The sequence below is a fragment of the Polypterus senegalus genome, chromosome 1, assembly GCF_016835505.1.
Source record: "Polypterus senegalus isolate Bchr_013 chromosome 1, ASM1683550v1, whole genome shotgun sequence".
NCBI lineage: Eukaryota > Metazoa > Chordata > Cladistia > Polypteriformes > Polypteridae > Polypterus > Polypterus senegalus.
Window position 1 is genome coordinate 64531153 of NC_053154.1, and position 22284 is coordinate 64553436.

Sequence of the window (22284 nt, forward strand, 5' to 3'; positions counted from 1 at the left end):
AGTAACTAACATTTCTGAACCTGTCACATTTTACGTGTTGTGTAGTGAAATAGAAAGCCATCTACATTCTGCTTAAACATTATGGACTGTGGGGAGTAGAAGGTAAGCATGAGAATAAAATATATTGCGTAAATGAAAATATAAAGAGGTAAATGCACACTGAGATCAATAGAAGACATGTTATGAAATTGGTTACATATTTTTATTGCATGATTGTTTATTTTGAACATTTTTATAGGTAAAGTAATTTTTATAAGTAATATAAATGAGAAGGTGAGAATTATTATCAATAGCAGTGCAACAATATTTTCAAAAAGAAACTAAAATTTCAATGGAAATACATTACGATTACCGTGCCATGGTTAGAACTGTTGGTTCTCAACACCAGAACACTGGGTTCAAATTCCAAGGCGTGTGTGTGTGTGTTTTCCTCTCTGGAAACTCCATGTATTCACATTTCAAAGCTGAATGTATTATTATAGTTGGGCAGTCTAATAAGTAGATGGGAGCATTACAAAATTGACTGGTCCCCTCTCCAGAGCTGATTCCATCCGGTGCTCTATGAAGTGTCGCCAGGAAAGTGGATAAATGAAATCTTTAAGAAGACTTGATTGGTTTTGAACCTTTTTGGGTTTTTTTGTATATTCTTTATTTGTATGGAATGTTATTTGATATTAATAAAATCAATAAAATTAAAAAAAATTGAAATCTTTAAGACCTATTTACTTCTGCTGTTTGCAAACAGACAACCACCAAACCTTCAGCAACTAACTGTCCGAAGCTCCCTAAATGAACCCACAGAAAATGGCACATCTCCCTGCCTAGAAAAAGATGTAAAACATGTGCCCACATCTACAATACAGACCATATAGTTATACCCCACTGCTGACTTGAACATCACATAAAGGGATCATTTTCCTGCAGATCATCTAATGTGGTCGACCTAATTCTCTGCATGAAATGTCCTGACACTGCACTCTATGTGGAAGAAACTGGACAAACACTCCGCCAGAGAATGAATTTACACAGATTCCACATTAAACGTGGCAACACAGATGTTCCTGTAGCGGCCCACTTCAACAGCCATGGACACTATGAGAGGGACTTTAAAGTCACAGTGCTTATGGGCAACTTCAAAACGCAGCAAGAGAGAAAAGAATGGGAAGTTAAACTCATGTTAAAATTTAATACATTACAACATGGAGAGAAGAGTTTTATAGCCAGGTATGAGGACTGTTTGCATCTCTCAGACTGACACAGATAACCAGTCTACAGATCTACAGACCCACATTGTTTTGAAAAAATCATCACAGACTTCAAAGGACTTTGTTGGACAGTTATCTTATCCAAAAATCTCTTGACCATACATTGTTCTTCTCTCTCTTGTTAAATTAATCTAAGCCTGAGTGAACCTATTAATTTTTTACATTTAAGATTTTTCCTTTAAAGATTTACCATTGTCGTTTCTTGTCCTGGTGTGTGGATATAAACACAGGAAACTTCAGTTTCTGTATTACATCTTGCCTGAAGAAGGGGCCTGAGTTGCCTCGAAAGCTTGCATATTGTAGTCTTTTTAGTTAGCCAATAAAAGGTGTAATTTTGCTTGACTTTCTCTGCATTCATAATGGCTAACACAGTACAACACCCTAGTTCTGCTGTTTTAGAAACCCTGATATGAGTTGAATCCCTGAGCTTTCAGTTTTTGTGGTGCTCCAGTTTCTCAGACTGAAAACGCCATGAAACAAAGGCAAGCCACTGTCAAGAAAGATAAAAAAAAAGAAAATAATGTACCCAACAATAGCCAAGCAATAGACAGTAAGAGGATATCTCTTAGCAGAATCTACAGAAAGTAACACAGCACTAGAGTCAGCGGTAATTTAAGGACAGACAAATAGGAAAATGATTAAGGGTTCCCGAATTTTTTTTTAGCTGCCAGCATACACGCAAAAATGGTCAGAGTTTCGTTGACACAAATCAAATTGGTTCTTTCAGAAACAGGAGACAAAAAAAGCCTTGGTAAAACAGAAATGATTAAATTGGAAAGTGAAAACTTACCATCAAGGCTACATGATAGGGCTGAATTGTCCCTGACAAACCCTCAGTGGAGTAACCCTGCAATTTTTAGCTTGCACGGAAGCATTTATTTCACTGCGAGTTTTGCCTTGGGGATGACTAGTGGATGTGAATGAATTGACTGAATTCTAAACAGAAGGGGAATCTGTAAAGGAAATTTCTAAACAATGACAAATAAAGCAACCCAGCATGTATACAGCACAGTACAGCACAAAACACACAACACAATAGTACCTTCATGACTAAATAAGAGAGAACGTGCCTTTTAATTATTAGAGTCCTTGAAAAACACAATATCCTCACAAATGTAGACACTGCCTAAACACTATAACCTATTTGAGATGTTTCAGTGTGGCACAGGGAATGCTTTCATTCATGTGATTAATAGTATTACTAATACCTTCCAATAGAAGTAATTCTACTACTATAACTAAGCTTTCAATATTATTCACCACGCCATTCTGTTATACAGGTTTGAAGACAACAGTGTTGTGTCAGACTTTACTGCCTAGTATTTATTCAGTTTATCAATCTTATTGTTTGCATTTTGGCTCACTCCTCCATTTAACCCAGCATCAGTTCAGGGATCATTTCACGTCCCATTTAAATTAAATTAAAATGTATCCATTTTAATACATGCTTTTTAGGTTTTTTTTTTTGGGGGTTACTTGTGAAGAATCCATTTTTAGTGCTTGTCTTATCTAAAAAGTTGAATTTACGTTCTTGATCTTCTTTGTGTACACAGCTGTATTAGTATGGATCACGTGACTGTGATGGTTGTGATTGTGATGTCATGGGAAATGATTCTCTAAATATGGCAGCATTCACATTCTCTGTTACCCCTCTGTAGATGTACAAACACTTTTTCTTTAGTGCTATTTAGCTTTATATTCAAGTAGACCTTAGTGTTAGAATTTGGGGCTCCAAGTTTGGCTTCTATTCAGTATTTTAACTTACAGTAAGATTTCATTTTGCCCTTTAGATCTTGTTGGTTGGTCCCATTTTGACTTTCTGGTATTTTGTCCTTTGCTAGCTTTTTGACTGCAATTTCTTGCTTATCATCTCATAGCTCACAGTAATCCTCGGTACCTTGTGAGTTGTAAGACCAATTTAACATCTTATTGTGATCCTAATTGGGCTTTCACTTGGTCATTCCCAAACCTAGATCGTTTATTTTTCAGTTGTCACATTAAAAATAAATTCGCAAAATCTATACCCATGAAAGGCAAAGCCCTCACTGACTCATCACTAATTCTCCCACTTTCCATATACACTCACCTAAAGGATTATTAGGAACACCATACTAATACAATGTTTGACCCCCTTTCACCTTCAGAACTGCCTTAATTCTACGTGGCATTAATTCAACAAGGTGCTGAAAGCATTCCTTAGAAATGTTGGCCCATATTGATAGGATAGCATCTTGCAGTTGATGGAGATTTGTGGGATGCACATCCAGAGCACGAAGCTCCCATTCCACCACATCCCAAAGATGCTCTATTGGGTTGAGTTCTGGTGACTGTGGGGGCCATTTTAGTACAGTGAACTCATTGTCATGTTCAAGAAACCAATTTGAAATGATTCAAGCTTTGTGACATGGTGCATTATCCTGCTGGAAGTAGCCATCAGAGGATGGGTACATGGTGGTCATGAAGGGATGGACCTGGTCAGAAACAATGCTCAGGTAGCCTGTGGCATTTCAACGATGCCCAATTGGCACTAAGGGGCCTAAAGTGTGCCAAGAAAACATCCCCCACACCATTACACCACCACCGCCAGCCTGCACAGTGGTAACAAGGCATGATGGATCCATGTTCTCATTCTGTTTACGCCAAATTCTGACTCCATTTGAATGTCTCAACAGAAATCGAGACTCATCAGACCAGGCAACATTTTTCCAGTCTTCAACTGTCCAATTTTGGTGAGCTTGTGCAAATTGTAGCCTCTTTTTCCTATTTGTAGTGGAGATGAGTGCTACCCGGTGAGGTCTTCTGCTGTTGTAGCCCATCCGCCTCAAGGTTGTGCGTGTTGTGGCTTCACAAATGCTTTGCTGCATACCTCGGTTGTAACGAGTGGTTATTTCAGTCAAAGTTGCTCTTCTATCAGCTTGAAACAGTCGGCCCATTCTCCTCTGACCTCTAGTATCAACAAGGCATTTTCGCCCACAGGACTGCCGCATACTGGATGTTTTTCCCTTTTCACACCAGTCTTTGTAAACCCCAGAAATGGTTGTGCGTGAAAATCCCAGTAACTGAGCAGATTGTGAAATACTCAGACCGGCCCGTCTGGCACCAACAACCATGCCACGCTCAGAATTGCTTAAATCACCTTTCTTTCCCATTCTGACATTCAGTTTGGAGTTCAGGAGATTGTCTTGACCAGGACCACACCCTTAAATGCATTGAAGCAACTGCCATGTGATTGGTTGATTAGATAATTGCATTAATGAAAAATTGAACAGGTGTTCCTAATAATCCTTTAGGTGAGTGTAGGTGGGAAGCTGAAATTTCGCATGCTCATTCCTTGCAGTGTACTTACAAAAGTTAGGTATGTTTCATTGCAACACCCAAGGGGGGGAAATGGGTGTACCCCCTAAGCTGTACATATAGATAGGGGAAACCCCTTCTCACTATTTCTGTGACTTCCAATATACATAGGAAGCCCAAATTTCTCATGCTCATCCTTTACCCTGTACTTACAAATGTTAAGTATGTTTCATTTTGTGCAGTGCCCCATAATGAACTTTTGAAAATAACGTCGTCTTTTTGGTGGTTCTCACCATTATGCCGTAAGGAGCTTTCAGAACTGACCTCTCCTTTTGGCGGTTTCATTCCTTATTTTCGTTAACAGATAATTTATTTCGCGGCAGAGATGCACAAGGGCCGCCCCCCCCGTCCCTCTTACTTTTTCCGCACAGCTGCTGTCAGCGCACCTACCATATGGTTGGCTTCCTGCCTAAAAATGTGCTTTTCTCATACACAACATTTACAATCATAAATTAAACTCTTTACAATAATGAAATTCACTCTCAGTACTAAAATAAGCCTATGACAATTACATTGACAATCATGTTGCATTATTTTTAAAATGTTTCCTTTTCTTTTTTATGACTTCTTTAACACACTACTTCTCTGCTGCGAAGCGTGGGTATTTTGCTATTCCTTTATACATTTTTTGTCACCTGAGGCTATATTCATCTAATAATTGGGCTTAGTGAGGCCTAGATGATTGTTATATATGTCCAGTTAGCATTGTAAGAGGGTGTACTTGCTTTTTTCATGACTGTATATTGTGTTCTCAGGCACTATACTGTTTATCAAATCATTTTTAAAATGTACTAGGGGGCTTCGCTCACCAACCCCTGTGCTTGGTTAATCAGATATACAATTAATTTTTTTTTTTCTTTAGAATTGTTTCAATTTCATTATTTGCATTTTTACTTTAAAGCTTTATTAAAACCAGTATTTGGAGACACATTGTGACAACGCAACGTATAACTGTGAGTGACTATTGTTTCTGTTTCTCTAATAAATAATCCAACTTTTTATAATGTTTGTCCCTGTGATTTATTGATTGTCATAGCAAAAGCTATTCTCATTGTAAACTGTAAACATTTTAATAAGAATGGTATATCACAATCTCCTTTGGTGTATAATGTTATTCCCGGAATATATACATTACCTTTCTTTTTGCCTGTTAAAATTTGCATCGCTTCTCCGTGATCATAAATATACACCTGACCGAATTGTGTATTCTTTGAAATTCAACTTGCCATTGCTTTAACTGTTCCAGGACCACAGATTCTCATAGTGTATGGTCCATCATTGAGTAAATCCACGTTTTGTCCTTTGAATGAAACGAATGCAAAAAGACTTTGTCTTTGTCTTACTCTTTGCCTTTTATTTCTGACCTCGATTTGTCCTGCTATTTTTTCAATTACACCTGGTTCTGATGATTAATCACCTTTTGTTTGCGGCAATGCGATCTTTTCTATCTTTTGTTTGATACTGTAGCGACTGAAATGATAAAGTGTCAGAAAAATTTTACTTGAACAATCGCTGACTTCCTAACCCCAAACAAAACTTTCTAGCACCCTTTCCAACCCCTCATCCCCCACGTCTCGCCCCCCCCTTTATCAATCAATACCCCGCTACCAGTCTTCCGTGCTGTACTCTGCCCTCCCTCAATCGGACCGAACAGTCACTTAAAACCAAAAAGGCCTCAACCTGGCTGGGACGCTACAATACTTTTGAATTTTACTGCTTTCATATTTTGTACCTTTCTCTGCATGTGTATCACTCCATCGTTTGTTTGAGCCTTTCGAATTCCACTGCTTTCATAATCTCTTATTTGCCTTTTTTTCTCTCCAATGCCTTTGGGTCTCTATTCTCCGTATTGTCCTTATATGCTTTATATGTGCTGAGAGCACAGGATGTGTGTGTGCTACGTGCTTTTACACATCTGAGTGTTTTTTGAAGGGTGTGCTCTTATATATCTTTTTGTAAGTAGGACTTGTCTTGCAAGAATCTCATGTTTTACGTCCCTGCGAGATGACCCTGGGACAATCTCTTGGCATCAAGTCTCATGTTTACAGTCCCTGCGAGACTCTCGGTGGCAGGTCTCTTTTGTCTCGCGGGTCTTTTAAATGTCTTCCGAGAAAATCACATATTGTCACCTTGCTTTTGCTTTCCAGGATTTTTTTTTATAATAGAGAGATAGAAGTTTGATGATAGCATTTAATAATGTAATTTTTCAGTTAGATATAGTGTGCCTCAGGAAGCAACAACAACAACATTTGTTTGTATTGCAAATTTTCATACAAATGAAGTAGCTCAAAGTGCTTTACAAGACAAAGAAAGAAAAATATAAAAATAAGATTAGGCAATACTAAGTAACAAAGAATAAAGTAAGGTCCAATGGCCAGGAGGAGAGAAAAAGCAAAAAAAAAAAAAAAATGTGCAGGGTTTATGAGGCCACAAGACCACCCAGACTCCACTAGGCATTCTACCCAACATAAATGATCTAAATCAGTCTTCATGGTTTTCATGCTTCGCATAGAAGAATTAGATAATGATGGTCATGTGGACATCTGGCCTTCAATCCATCAATGTAAGGATTGCATGGTGCCTTGATCAGTGCTGAGACTCTTTTCTCACTAGGAGGTAACTTTGTAAGATGTTGTTCAAAATCATAATTTTGAAATTCTGAATTTCATTCATATGCCGATATATTCAGCTGTACTTCTCAATGTAACTCAGTCATGTTTTTCCAGTCACTTCAATAAATTAACTGTTGGGTGAATGATTGTTCTATGTCGTGTCGTGTGGTGTTTAAAGAGATTCATTTATTAATTTCATTGGATTTTAAGCACTGTCTGACAGTTCAACCTGCACTTCATTACGATGCACACGTGAACATGCGTAACAGCTACTGTAGAATGTGTTGATTACCGGGTAGGTGGTGCACAAATTAATGAACATTAGCTGGAAGTAAGGGAGAAGAGGAGACTGAAAAGAGAAGAAGACTGAAAAAGGGGAAAAAAAGATGAGAAATGAAAGAGCGATTCCTAGAAGATTGGTGTGACGAGAGGTATCCCATGTTTAAAGGATGGTTAGCATCAGCGTCTGGTGAGCTGTAAAAGAGAGCAGGGCCGATGGCTTCTACAGAGGATATGTGGTGTGGCTGTGTTCAAATTTGCTGAATATTAGTAAACGGATGTGAATGGAAAGAGGTCACATGAACAATAAGTAGAAAGGGGGGTCCACAGCATTGCAACTTCAATATGATCGGCAAGAAGCTGGGTGAGCAATGTTGAATGATCAAGGTGGCAGTTCGGGTCTGCAGTGTACTGACCTGACCGGGGTGGAAGGTGGGGTGTCTGTGGGCCATCCAACAGGGATTCGTCATGATGTCCTGACAAAGTGGAGAAGGAATGCTTAATGAAAGATGATTGGATTTTTAAAGAATTTATTTATGGAGCACACCTGCAGACACTGATTTAAAAGGCACGATTTTAAATGTATTTTTTTTGACTGATTTAATGCATGCAGTGTTGCACTTTGACACTTTGTTGTTTTAATAAACTTCTGCTGAACCTTTGAACTGAAATCTGATCTACATTCTCAGTCGTGTGGTCTGTCTTGGTCATGATTACTAAATCTGTCTCAGAGTTGCTCTGCCCACACTACACTTATTTATCTCCCAGAGCAATTCTGAATCACACTTGTTGTTGCTCAGAAATTCACTCAGGGTGTTATTCCCTTTTCAGCTGCACATCCTCTATTCAACTGTATAACCAGCAGGACTCAATCTTATCGCTTTTTTAGGGCAGCTTTCTCTGTTACCACAGGTGAAGTCAGATGAGGTGGGGGAGCATGAACTGGTACAGTGCATTGCTGCACCTACCACATGATGAAACAGCTTGGGATCCTGGTTGGCAACCTACCAGGCACGCGGTCCAGTCCCTCCCTCTAAAAATGACTCTCGATCTGCCACAGCCAGATGTTATGTGGCGGTCCCCTTGGCCTGGTCCAGCCACTCGGTTCCTCAACAATGAGGATCCTGCGAGCCGGATTACCCTCAGGGAATCGCGCCACATGACCGTAGTGCCATAACTGACACTCCCTTGTAATGCAGCTAATGTTCCTCATTTGGGACTCCATGAGCAACTGCTCATTCGACACAAAGTCAATCCAGTGGTACCCAAGGATTCTCCGAAGAGACACAGTACCAAAGGAGTCCAGTCTTTGTCTCAGGTCACTGGATAGCGTCCATGTGTTGCAACCATATAGCAAGACAGAAAGCACCAGGACTCTAAAGACTTGGACCTTTGTCCTTTTGCATCGATATCAGGAGCTCCACACACTCCCTTCCAGCAACCTCATGACTCCCCCCACCATTCTCTCACAATCCATGTACTGATTTCATAGGAAGAGTCACCTGAGACATGAATGTTACTGCTGAGGTAAGTAAACCTCTTCACGGCACTCTCTCTGCAGACAACAAAAGTAAACACATTCTATCTAATGGCCAATAGCAATGGCTGTCTTTCTTTCTCTCTTACTCTCTCTGCCTTTCTCAGCTGTTTAGCCTCCCTTGTTGAAAACCAAAATGAACATTTGTTTTATTAGGAATTCATTTTAAAATAAGGCTAGAGCTGTGTAATTTCAATCTCAAAAAAATCATATCGTACAATATTTTGTATGAACATTGGGATCTAAATCTAATTTCTTTTATAAAGCTGTATCAATGGCAGTATTGAAAGAACAAAGGAAAATAAGGCCAATAAAAATGCTTAACACTAGAATTACCAGAGCCTACGAAAAAACTCGTAAATCCGTCCCACCTTAAATCACTTCTTAAAATCGTTCACAGCTCTCAACCAGCGTCTTTTGTCATCTAAATGTGCTGATAAAAATCAGGCTGCAAGCAGCCGGCTATTCCATCCCCCCACCGACTTAGAACATGCACAAACTTCTCCCAGCTCATGCCTTGATTGATATTCTGGGAGTGAAGTGGAGTTTTAGAGTGGAAGTAATAGATTGTTGTTTGGAACACACGCATTTCATGTCTGTTCCGTTTCTACAGTAACCTGTGTAAACACATTTTTAAAACAGAAACGTTTTTTATATTCTACTAGTAGATGACAAAATGTAGGCATAAACTATATAATGTATGAAATACACACAAATACTTTCACAAAAGGTACAAATCTAACACAACAATTGCACTTTTATTCAAAAATATAACTGCAGAAACAAAAAGCCGCCTTAACATGTGACATTGACACCCATTGATTATGACTGCCTCCTTGGTGCAATAGAATCAGCTGCCAACTGGGAATCAAAAGGTCGCGAGTTCGATCCTGCACCACTCCATTTTGAGAAGTAAACTGCTCTTAGTCTTACTATTTTAGAATAAAAACATACATTTGATTTCAGTCTGTAACAGCCGGTGTAATTTATGTTACTTGTAAAGGTTAGCTTTGTTTTTTTTTTTAAGTCAGTTTTATTATCTCAGCCGCGTTCATGAGCCCAAACACACCCCACCCCCGCATCTGATACTGCTGTTTTCACATAGACGTGCTGTAACAGAGGTAAACTCAGCTCCCTTCTACATCGGAGCAAGAACATACCATTGCTTGCATACTAAAGTGTCAGCAGGCACTTTTCGTGGCATTACACACAGTTTTGAGCATGCCCTCTGCACACTACTTTAGGCTTTAGGAAGTAAGTATATAAATAAAGGTAAATCGTGTCATAAAATACAATACAATACAATACAGTTTATTTTTGTATAGCCCAAAATCACACAGGAAGTGCCGCAATGGGCTTTAACAGGCCCTGCCTCTTGACAACCCCCCAGCCTTGACTCTCTGAGAAGACAAGGAAAAACTCCCAAAAAAAACCTTGCAGGGAAAAATGGAAGAAACCTTGGGAAAGGTAGTTCAAAGAGAGACCCTTTTTCCAGGTAGGTTGGGCGTGCAGTGGGTGACAAAAGAAGGGGGTCAATACAATACAATACACAGAACAGAACAAATCCTTAATAAAGCATAATAATAAACATTTTAGAAGTACGGAGCAGAATTTAACAGTAGATGATATCACATAATAAGATTTGGATATTTTTAGAGTCCTGGAGACCTCATCCATCAAGCTGCCTCCCCATTTGGCTATTCCACGGCGGAAATGTTGCTCGGCCAGCCAATCCGATGAAAGGACCCCTTTTTCCCATGATTCCTGTGATCCTCCATCAGGGATGACTTTACCACAGGCAGGCAAACAACTTGGCAGGTGGGCCGTGGCACCAATTGCCACATTTGAGTACCGAGAACAGAAACAGAATAGGTGAGGGTTAGTAATAAATTATAACAATCATGTTACTTATGCCTTGTGCCCTGTGTTGGCTGGGATTGGCTCCAGCAGACCCCTGTGACCCTGTTTTCGGATTCAGCGGGTTAGAAAATGGATGGATGGATGTTACTTATGTTTTAGTGCTAATGACTAACAACAGAGATGCAGTATGTACAGTTAATCAGCAGCTCTAGTCAGGATATGCTAAACTGAAGTAGTGAGTCTTCAGCCGGGATTTAAAGGCTGAGACCGAAGGGGCATCTCTTATGGAAGCAGGAAGACCATTCCACAGTTTAGGGGCCCTGTAACTAAAAGCTCGACCTCCCACTGTTATTTTATTAATCCTTGGAATCCAAGACCGGCATCTTGAGATCTTAATGTGCGCTCAGGTTTGTAAGTCATGATAAGTTCAGACAAGTAAGCCGGACCTCGGCCATTTAATACTTTATATGTTAAAAGGAGGATTTTGAAATCTGCCCTAAATTTAACTGGGAGCCAGTGTAAGGATTTAAGAACTGGGTTATGTGTTCATATTTTCTTGTTCTTGTAATAATTCTTGCAGCGCATTTTGGATTAACTGGAGCTGTATAAAGAACAGTTTGAACAGCCAGTGAACACCGCATTGCAGTAGTCAATCCTACTAGAGATAAATGCATGAATTAATTTCTCAGAATCCTGTTTATTTAGAAAGCGCCTTAATTTCCTAACATTTTTAAGATGGAAGAAACATGTTTTGGACAACTTTGTAATATGTGCTTTAAATGACATGCTAGAGTCAAAGATAACTCCTAGATTGCGGGCTGATTCAGTAAAATTAATTGGGATTCCAACTGAGTTAAATGACGACAAAATATTGCTGTGATCAGCGTCATTCCCTCCAACAATTAACATCTCTGTTTTATCTGTATTTAAAGACAAGTAGTTCTCATTCATCCATTCCTTTAATTCACTAACACAACTAATTAAAGACAACATCGGAGAAACTTCATTTGATTTAAATGAAAGGTATAACTGGGTGTCATCTGCATACAGTGAAAATTAACATTATGTTTCCTAATGAGAGATCCCAGTGGAAGCATGTAAAGTGAAAACAGTAAAGGTCCCAGTACTGAGCCCTGCGGACACCATATTGAACTTCTGTGTATAATGATGGAGTACTGTCAGCACATTTCTGTACATATTGGAATCGATTTGATAAATAAGAACTGAACCAAGCGAGCACGGGCCTGTAAGCCCAACATCGTTTTCTGGCCTGTGCAGTAAAATAGAATGGTCAATGGTGTCAAATGCTGCACTTAAGTCCAACAACATAATTACAGTGGAGTTTCCTTCATCAGAGGATATCAGAATGTCATTTACAACCCGTGTTAGTGCCGTTTCTGTACTATGACCAGTGCGAAAGCCAGACTGGAATTTCTCAAATAAATTGTAATGCGTAAGGTGTGACTGAAGCTGACTGGCGACTACTTTTCTAGTATTTTAGAGAGAAATGGTAAATTTGAAATAGGCCTATAGTTATTTAGTATGTGTGGGTCTAGGTCTGACTTTTTAAGTAAAGGTTTAATGACTGACACTTTTAGTGCATCAGGTATGTGCCATGCAGTAATGAACTATTGATAATGGTTAGAATAGGCTGCAAGAACATCCATTGCACTTTTACTAGTTTTGTTGGCACTGGATCTAGGGAACAAGTAGTGGGCTTCATTTTAGTAATTAAAGTTAAGACTTCCTGCTCAGTTACAGGATTAAAATTATTAAAGTGCTGAATGCAATGTGAGCAGGGTCTGCTAAGCTAGTATTTGGTTTGTACTGTGATGCTGAGATCTGGGATCTTATATTTTTAATTTTCTCATTGAAGAAGTTCATAAAGTCTGTACTGCTAATATCTGTTGGTATTTTGCACTGTTGATCTGAATTCCCATTTGTTAATTTAGCCACTGCTCTAAAAGTACCCTAGGATTTTTATTATTGCTATCTATTAATGTAGAATAGTATTCTGAGCGAGCTTTAAAGAGGGCTTTTTTATATTTATTAACACTCTCTGTCCATGCAATTTGAAAGACATGTAGCTTTGTTGTTCTCCATCTGCGCTCCAGTTTTCGACACTCTAATTTAAGAGCTCGAGTATTTTCATTAAACCAGGGAGAGTTTCTATGTGCTTTGATCACTTTTGTTTTAGGGGAGCCACTGTGTCCAGAGCATCTCTCAAGGTCACATTATAATGTGATATTAGCTGATCTAAATTGTTTTCCACGTTTACATTTGATGTTAACTGATCTAAATGGTTTTCCACAATTACACTCGACTTACTCAAGGTATCTATAAATTTTGAAGCAGAATTACAATCTAGATGTCGCACTGTCTTTGTTTTAATCTGTGAGTGCGCTGGCATGGGCAGAACTAAATCAAATGTAATTAAGAAGTGATCGGAAATAACTACATTTAATGGAGTAATATTTAAATTTTGAATTTCAACTTTGTAAGTTATAATTAAATCTAATGTATGGTTATGATTATGAGTTGGACCTTTGACAATCTGACAAAATCCTAGTGAATTTAACAAATAAGTAAAACATTTGCTAAAAGTGTCAGTTTCCACATCAATGTGTACATTAAAATCCCCATCAGAACTACGTGATCATAATTTATAGCCAAATCAGACAGAAGGTTGCTAAATTCAGTCATGAACAATGAATATGGCCCTGGTGGTCTGTAGACTAGCACTATAATTGTGTTGGAATCTGTTTTAATATTTAAAATGAATGCCTCAAAGGATGTAAAGTTGCCTAAATTTTTAGGAGTGATTTGCATTTTGTTACAATGAATTATTCCAAGGCCTCCTCCTCGACCAGAATCTCTAGACTTATGAAGGAACGAGTATCCATCTGGTGACGCCTCAGCTAGGGGAAGAGTGTCACATTTACTAAGCCAGGTTTCAGTAAGAAGACACAGATCAGATTTTGTACTTAATATATATCATTTACCAAAACAGCTTTAGTGCCAAGAGAGCGAATGTTCAATAAACAGCATTTAAAACTGCATGGTTCTTTCTGAACTGCTGATATATTTTTGTTTTAATTTGAATTAAATTTCTATTACAGATGCCCCTGGTGGAGTGTCTGGTTTTATCCCTTGGTCTAATTATACACCTTATTTTTGGTTATCAATTAATTTATGGTTTGTATCAAGACTAAATTTACTGGATGCCCCACAACAGGGATTATGGGTAACAGCTTCAGGAAAATAACAGGTGGGATAAACAACAGCCTGTGATTTAAGATCACATGACTGCGGCCTGGATGGTGCTCTAATCAGTCAACCAGGCAGTTTTGCTGCCATATTTTGGGATAATACATAAGATCCCTCCAGTTAGGATGAAGACCATCTCTTCTGAAAAATCCAGGCCTTTCCCAAAAATCATCCCAATTGTTCACAAACGCTATGCTTTTATTTGCACACCAGGTTTCTAGCCAGCAGTGAAAGGAACGCAATCTGCTATAAATCACATCCCTCTATATAATCTTGGTAAGGGACCAGATACAATTAAATTCCGACATTTTGTTTTAGCTTTGGTGCATAGAGAGATGAAGTTCCGCTTTAATACCTCAGATTGCTGTAAATAAATATCATTAGTGCCGACATGCAGCAATAAGGTAGATACTTCATCGTCGCAACACGTCCAATGCGCCTTTATGCCAGAAATCTTGGCCCCTGCGAGGCACTTAACATTAACTGCTGGTTTAACATAGTTTGGAATTCTAACATTCCGCACTATGTAATCACCAATTATGAGCACTTTATTATTCTCAGTTTCCACAGGCACGCTACGGAGAGCTGAGAACCTGTTCTGGGTCCGAATTGGTGACCTGGGTGCCGGGGGACTACATTTTGGATTCTTAGACCCCCGTCTTACTGTTACCCACTCGCCCTGTGGCTGAATTGGTGCTGCTGATTTCGACCGCGAACTGACTACAGTGGGACCTGGAGAGACTGAAGCGAATCAGAAGTAGCCGAATTGTCTAAACAAACCAAGTCTATCCAATTTTCGGTTTGCCTAATCGCTATCAGATTCCTAACGCGGTCCTCCAATTCGCGTATTTTCCCGACCAACTCTAAATTAACTAAACACTTTGAAGAAACAAAATGATTTCTTCAAAACGTCGAATGTTACTTATTTGGCACGGACATGCTCAAAACTGTATGTAATGCCATGAAATGCCCCTGCTGACACTTTAGTATGCAAGCAATGGTATGTGCATTCTTGCTCCGACGTAGAAGGGAGCTGAGTTTACCTCTGTTACAGCGCGTCCATGTGAAAACAGCAGTATCAAATGCGGGGGTGTGGTGTGTTTGGGTTAGTGAACGCGGCTGAGATAATAAAACTGACTAAAAAAAAAAAAACCAAAGCTAACCTTTACAAGTATCATAAATTACACCGGCTGTTACAGACTGAAATCAAATGTATGTTTTTATTCTAAAATAGTAAGACTAACAGCAATTTACTTCTCAAAATGGAGTGGTGCAGGATCAAACTCGCGACCTTTTGATTCCTAGTCAGCAGCTGATTCTATTGCGCCACTGAGGCAGTTTCTGCAGTTATATTTTTGAATAAAAGTGCAATTGTTGTGTTAGATTTGTACCTTTTGTGAAAGTATTTGTGTGATACTTCACACTTCATACATTATATAGTTTATGCCTACATTTTGTCATCTACTAGTGGAATATAAAAAACGTTTCTGTTTTAACAATGTGTTTACACACATTACTGTAGAAATGGAACAGACATGAAATGCGTGTATTCCAAATAATGATCTATTATTTCCACTCTAAAACTCCACTTCACTACCAGAAAATCAATCAAGGCATGAGCTGGGAGAAGTTTGTGCATGTTCTAAGTTGGTGGGGGGATGGAATAGCCGTCTGCTTGCAGCCTGATTTTTATCAGCACATTTAGATGGCAAAAGACGCTGGTGGAGAGCTGTGAACAATTTTAAGAAGCGATTTAAGGTGGGATGGATTTACGAGTTTTGTCGTAGGCTCTGGTAATTCTAGTGTTAAATTACATTTGTTTTGGGCCAAAACATGAGCTGGAATTGTGTCTAGCAGACAGATGTTCGGTAAAATTTTAAAAATTAAATATAGAATTTCCACTTCTGAAAATTATTTCATTTTGCTAAGGCAATATGGAACATGAGGTGAAATTTGGAGTAGCATTCAGTATGGGCCTATTCTGACCTGATTTGATAAATGCTAGCTTTACCATATCCATACTGGGAGCTGCATAGTCTGTAAGTGAGGTGTTAAAGATGGCAGGTAATGCAATGAATTTTTTGTACTAAGAGTGGAGCATGATTCTGCAGAATGCAAGCTTCAATACTAATGAGATGCTAAATATACAATCTGTTTCTATGGAGTTTTAGTCTCCCTCAAGCATATTTCAAGTTTCGTGTTCTTTCTTACAGATGTCTCAGTGAGCCTGCTATCTCTGGTTGTCACAGCCTGTGGTCTGGCTCTTTTTGGCGTGTCCCTTTTCGTCTCCTGGAAGCTCTGTTGGATCCCATGGCGTGAACGGGGTCTTATTCCTGGATGCAAAGACAATCAAGACCAGTCCACTTACACAGATGTGGAAATCAACGACAATGACTACAGTGAGGATTATGTGAAGGAGTCTACTACTGTTCCAGAGTCGGCCATGAAGATTAGTCACACCTCCCCTGACATCCCCCTGGAAGCTCAGACAGAAGTAAAAGAAAATTGCATCCACAATGTCCGAATGCACAGGCAGACCACAGAGCCAACTTCTTCTGTTAGGTTGGTGTTTTTATTATTCCTTTACTTTTGCACTTTCACTTATTTAAAGATACAGAATCAGTTTTGTAAGCAGGATTAGAATAAGAAGGTTTGCAAGTAAAGAGTATGAAAACTATGCAGTTTCATTAAAGCATTATTTTAAAAATAATGAAAAATGCAAATTAAAATATGCAGACATTTTAAATCTGAGAAATCTTTTACAAAATTGTACCTCTGCTAAATTAATAACATCATAAACTATATTGAAAATTGTTATCAAACAATACAAGAGGGCAGGACATTTTTCCCATGGCAAAACGTCTGTGTACAAGGGATTCTGTTTCATCTGCCTATGTGGCACACAGTCTGGCTTTGGAAAATGATGAGTCCACTAAAACTCCCCTAAGACAGTTCTTCTAGTCCCACGCTTCCATTGTGTGGTTATATTGAAATTTCTTTACTTTTTATAAATAAGGCTTCACGTTTATTTACAATAAAATGTATTTGCTTCAAAATGATTTCAGCCCAGGTCTATCTGTTGTAATTTTGAAGATTCTCTGGTATCTGCTAATCCTCCTAATTTAGTGTCAACTGCAGTAAAAATGCTGTTAGCTTCCAACTTTAAGCTTCAGAATGCCCCAGATTTACATATTTACTTGTAAATGTACAAGAAAACAATTTGACATCTCAATCTGAGTAAACTTTACTCATATTTATATCCTGTGCACGGGATTTACAATAGTGTTAATGAGATATACAGTATACTGTATATAGCTTTGGGTAGAATAGTTGTTTTTTTTTTCTTTTTTTTACTGTAGTGGTATGAATGTTGTAATTGTTGAAGCAAATAATCTAACAGCTTTAAAAAAAATAATCTGAATGTAATAATTGGAAACAAATCTGTATAACCTGACCAAACAAGTTTAACGGACTCAATGGCTTCCTGTCATTTGTAAAATGTCTCATGTTCCTAATACTCTGTAAGCCGTTGAGCAGTCTTCAGTTGCAAACTGCAATTAAAATTAAGCTTACAATCATAGTTCAAACCAAAATTCTATATATCTGAGTTAAATTAAATTTAACGAAGTGTGCATATAGAGAATTGCTTTATGTTCTTCATGCTTACACTGCAGTGGAAAGGTTGCTGCCCTTGGACCAATGCTGTTTAAGATACCTAATAGCCATAATTGAGTAAAAGTAGAAATACATTTCTGGAAATTGACTCAAGTCAAGAGCAAACTATTCAAGTCGAAGTTTTAAGGTATGTGATATTAATTGTACTTAAATGAATACTCCAACAAAACTTGTTACTTACCTCAATAAATGAAGCAACCCTCCCCAAGACAAGCAATCTGACATAATAAGATGTGACTTACTTCAAATCGTTTGTAGTGAAGTGCTGCCGACTGATTGCCAGAGAACACCTGGAGCACTTTTGGATGCAGTATAAAGAAGTTCTCAGTCCAAGGAGCCAGAGTTGGGAGGTGGAGGACAACGCTTACTGGGAGACGAGTGGAGGCGGCAGAGGAGAAAGACGGAAAAAAGAAAGAGAGAGAGAGAGGAAAAGAGGAGACTGAGTTGTAGTTGTGAGCTATAGAGTGTTGTGCAAGTAAAAGGAAAATAAAGTGCATGCTTTTGGACTTGTGTCTCAGAGCCTATTTGTGTGTGGGTTTAGGGGGCTGTATTCTCCAATATTTCACAATACCTATATATGTCAGCTATTTTCTTTATAATTTTTTTGATATGCTTCACAATATGGTGACTCTAACTTTCAGAACCATCTCGCAATAACAGACAGTTTATCTAAGAGAGAGCCAGTAGATGACAGGCTTATGGGGTTATGAGAAACCCTAGAGGGTGTCTGTATCAGATTACATTGGTTTATCTGGAAAACAGTAATGAAGACTGTGTCCAGCCAGAAAAATTGCAAAGCTTGCATGATTTCCTTTAAGTCATAGCATTAAATAATTTTTCTAATAAGTATTTTTTAAAATGCTAGAGCCTCTAAGCATCTGCTGGCTTTTTTATGAGAAGTCACTTTTATAAATGTAAATAGTTAATTATTCATGGTTTCATAACCCCTGGTAATATTTGCTTCCAACTTCTAATTTATAGAATGTCGTAGTTTCAGCATCATAACAAAGCATCTTACATGAACAGTGCTTACTATATATTTCATCATGCATATTTTTTTCAGTTGGAGCAAGGCAGGTGAAGTTATTTGCTCAGGATTTTACACTGAATCAGAAGTAGAATTTTGTGAGTCTGTAAGAAACCAGCAATTTATTGTGACTTTGCCTGATTGTCTACAGATAACTTGATGAAATCAAGGACACACTTGAGTAAATGAGTAATACAAATTATACTGAAAATAGTAGCTTCTACCCAGATAATGGTCACTCAGATAATAGAGCAATTAATATTTCATCATGCTTAAGGTCATATATAAAATTGCAGAGCATTGGGTAACAGGGGTCAAAGAAAAGATCTGAGAATTTCTGAGAGGTTTGACTGTTGGTGCTTCATTCCTACAAGTTTCAGTAATAAAGACCACTGAGTCTGCTGCTATGTCATGAAGAACATTGTCTAAGGTAATGTTGGCGTGGATGTCAGACGGAAAGTCACTATCAGCTACGGGGTCCTGCAAAGGAAGGTGTAACCTTGGTAATGGTGATGTTCTTGTATTGATTTGAGATGCAAGAGAAACAGGCAACTCTGGAATATGACTGCAAATATCAATCTAAGATGGGAACAGGAAAGCTCAAAGTACATTTTGTAAGAAATGTTGTGTAACGAGCACAATTAGTGGTCTAATGAACAATGGAAAAAAGTCATTGGATTACATAAATCATCCTGATCCAAGTGACCAAAAGAAGTTTACAAAATAAAATTCTTGTTTTTCATAGCTGAGGGCACAATTGTTTATGATTTGATGTAGGGTGACCTTATTTGCTATGGTTGACTAGATTTGCTTAAAATCTATTACAAATTAACTAGTAATATAGTAAATGTAAAGCATTTTGAATAATTGTGTGCTTTATTTGTTGATGTATCACTGTCATGAATGAGAATGTCTGTATCCATTTGTGGTCAATAAAACCTTTTTGTAAAGTATAGCAGTAATGTAAATCACATAACATTATTTCAGCTCAACTGAATGTTTCTAGAAGATTCTGAATTGGTACCCAAGTCAGTATATTCTACTCCTGTCATGAAAACACCACTCTCTTTGAATATGGTTCCAGGCATAGGGTATTCATAGTGGCCTAGCTCCCTATTAAGACAACTTATGTGCTGTTTTCGTCATTTTGTCAGTTACCTGTCAATGTAACATACAGTATATTCTGCTTTGCTATGCTGTTGAATTAATAAATGAATCCTACATTAGTGTTATATTATTAGGTATTTAACTAAATGTTAATATTTCACACCACCCAGTTTTCAAATATCTGAATTATATCAGAGCAGCATGATATCACAAAAGTTAGAGCTGCTGCTCCCTTTCACCTATTGGAACCCATTGATTCCCTGTCTGAACGTTATCTAGGTGAAATGTTTGCATGTTAACCCCTTGCTCACATATGTTTTACTGGATAGCCTAGTTTATTCAAAAATTATAAAGACTAATTGGTAATGTTAAAACTGTCGGTGAGATAAAGGCTGGGTTCTTGGTTTATACAAATTTTAAGACTCTGTTAAAACTCTGTTAAAATACTTATAACATACTGTTATAAGTATGTTCAGAATGTGCATACTGTCGCAGTTGGTTGGGGGCACTAGCGCTCCCTTGAACCCTCAGGTACCACGCCAAACACCTGGTAAAAGTGCCACAATTGTTCTTTTTATTATAATAATAATGTGCACTAAGCACCCTCCACTCCACACTACTCATAAACAACCACAATACTCCAATAATAAATCAATAAACCAATCCTCCACTCCCAGACGCGTTGCCCTCCTACCACCCAGCTCAGCTCGCCGTCTTGGAGCTCCCACAATCCTTTTATAGTTCCTGACCCGGAAGTGTTTCTCATCCTTCAGTCCATAATTCCCTATCACTTCCGGGTCAGATAAAAGTCCTTTTTTTTTCACCCAGGGCATAGGGCAAAAAGAAGTCTTTGGCCTTCCCTGCAGCTCCCTCTTGCGGCCCCTGTGGTATCCCGCAGGGCTGAGATTAAAATCTACAATGTCCATGACTCCCTGCTGGTCTTCGGGGCACCTCCATACTGCAGGGAGGGCTCCATCTGGCGGCTTGGGGTACATGGCCGGGATAAACTGCCGGGCACAGTCCACAATACATTAATATACGTACCTACCAACAGTACTTGCATTGAATACTGATGATTAACAGCAAATCAAGTTAAACATGCCATAGTCTCGCTGAAGCCAGATGACAACCACAAGTGAATTTTGCTTACAGCTGAATGGGAACAATTTGACGGTTCACTGAGTGTCACATTTCTAAATCAATCTAACACCGAAAGAAAGCAGCGCTCAAATTAGGGGCAGTAAATTTGAACTGCAAAGATCAGAGGTGCTCAAGCTAACCTGGTGCAACAGAGAGCAAGCTTCTGTTTACAATGAACCATCAATAGTCAAAAAGTTTCCTAAAAAAACCTTATTAGACATGTAAGTGTGTGTCACATATGCAGACAGTACATCGTATGTTTTAAAAAATAAACATAACCTGATGCAAGGGAAAAAAGCTTACTGTAGAATCAGATTATACATTGGCTGTGTGTGCTCGATAGTGTAGGAGTTGATGCAAGCTTGAAAGAATTGGCAGCTATATTCATGAAAATGTGAACTGCAAAATATGGTGTGTCACACTCCATTAAAAGGACTGAAGTTAAGAGGGATGATAATGAAGAGCCATAGAAGATGCAGATTTCAGTATTCAAAACACCTAAATCAACATATCTTCCCAACAACACCATTGAAGCAGACATGGCTGCATAACATTCACCTTTTGGCTAAACAAATAGCGAAAGAGATTACTGTCTAATTGGAAACGCAAACATGCCACAGTATTTTAACACATTGTGTGTCCATAGACCACAATGCTTATCTAAACTATATTTTCTGTTGTTATGTTATATAGCGATGCAATAGTTAAAATGACAGAAAGTTATCTTTGCAGATAGAAACACTTCTCAATCAAACGTGTGGAGCCCAGTATTTGCAGCGGTCCTGTATGTGTCTATCTGTCTGTCTGTCTTTCTCCGTGGATGCGCTTGTTACAACATTCAAATTAATTATTAACGTTCAGTTACCTTGTGCTACTGAGCTCCTGAAAGGATAATAGCATTTTACCTTTTTATTTTTTTTTTTATCTCAGTGTAGAGGTCTTTTGTTCAGTATCTTTACTCTCTCCCTGAAACCCCGGTGGCAGTTTAAAACACATGGACTGCAGAACCTGGGGGCAGGTGTTTTGGGAAGAAGCCCTGTGGGTGTAGTCTTTGCAATGCAGGATTTCACAAATATTTACTACACACGTTATAGCAGGTTGTTCCCAGACGTGTATTCTTGTTTGAGAATCATACCTGGCTCAAGTGTAAGCATACCATTT

General features: G+C 38.5%; 1 protein-coding gene across 2 annotated transcripts in view; it reads left to right on the forward strand.

Moving 5' to 3' along the window:
* LOC120526625 (synaptotagmin-9-like) overlaps positions 1–22284 on the forward strand; it is a 282035-nt gene that overhangs the window by 75602 nt on the left and 184149 nt on the right. For both annotated transcript variants that reach the window (XM_039749795.1, XM_039749789.1), the window contains exon 2: positions 16388–16736. In XM_039749795.1, coding sequence (XP_039605729.1) covers positions 16388–16736 — 349 coding nt within the window. The remainder of the gene's footprint in view (positions 1–16387; positions 16737–22284) is intronic.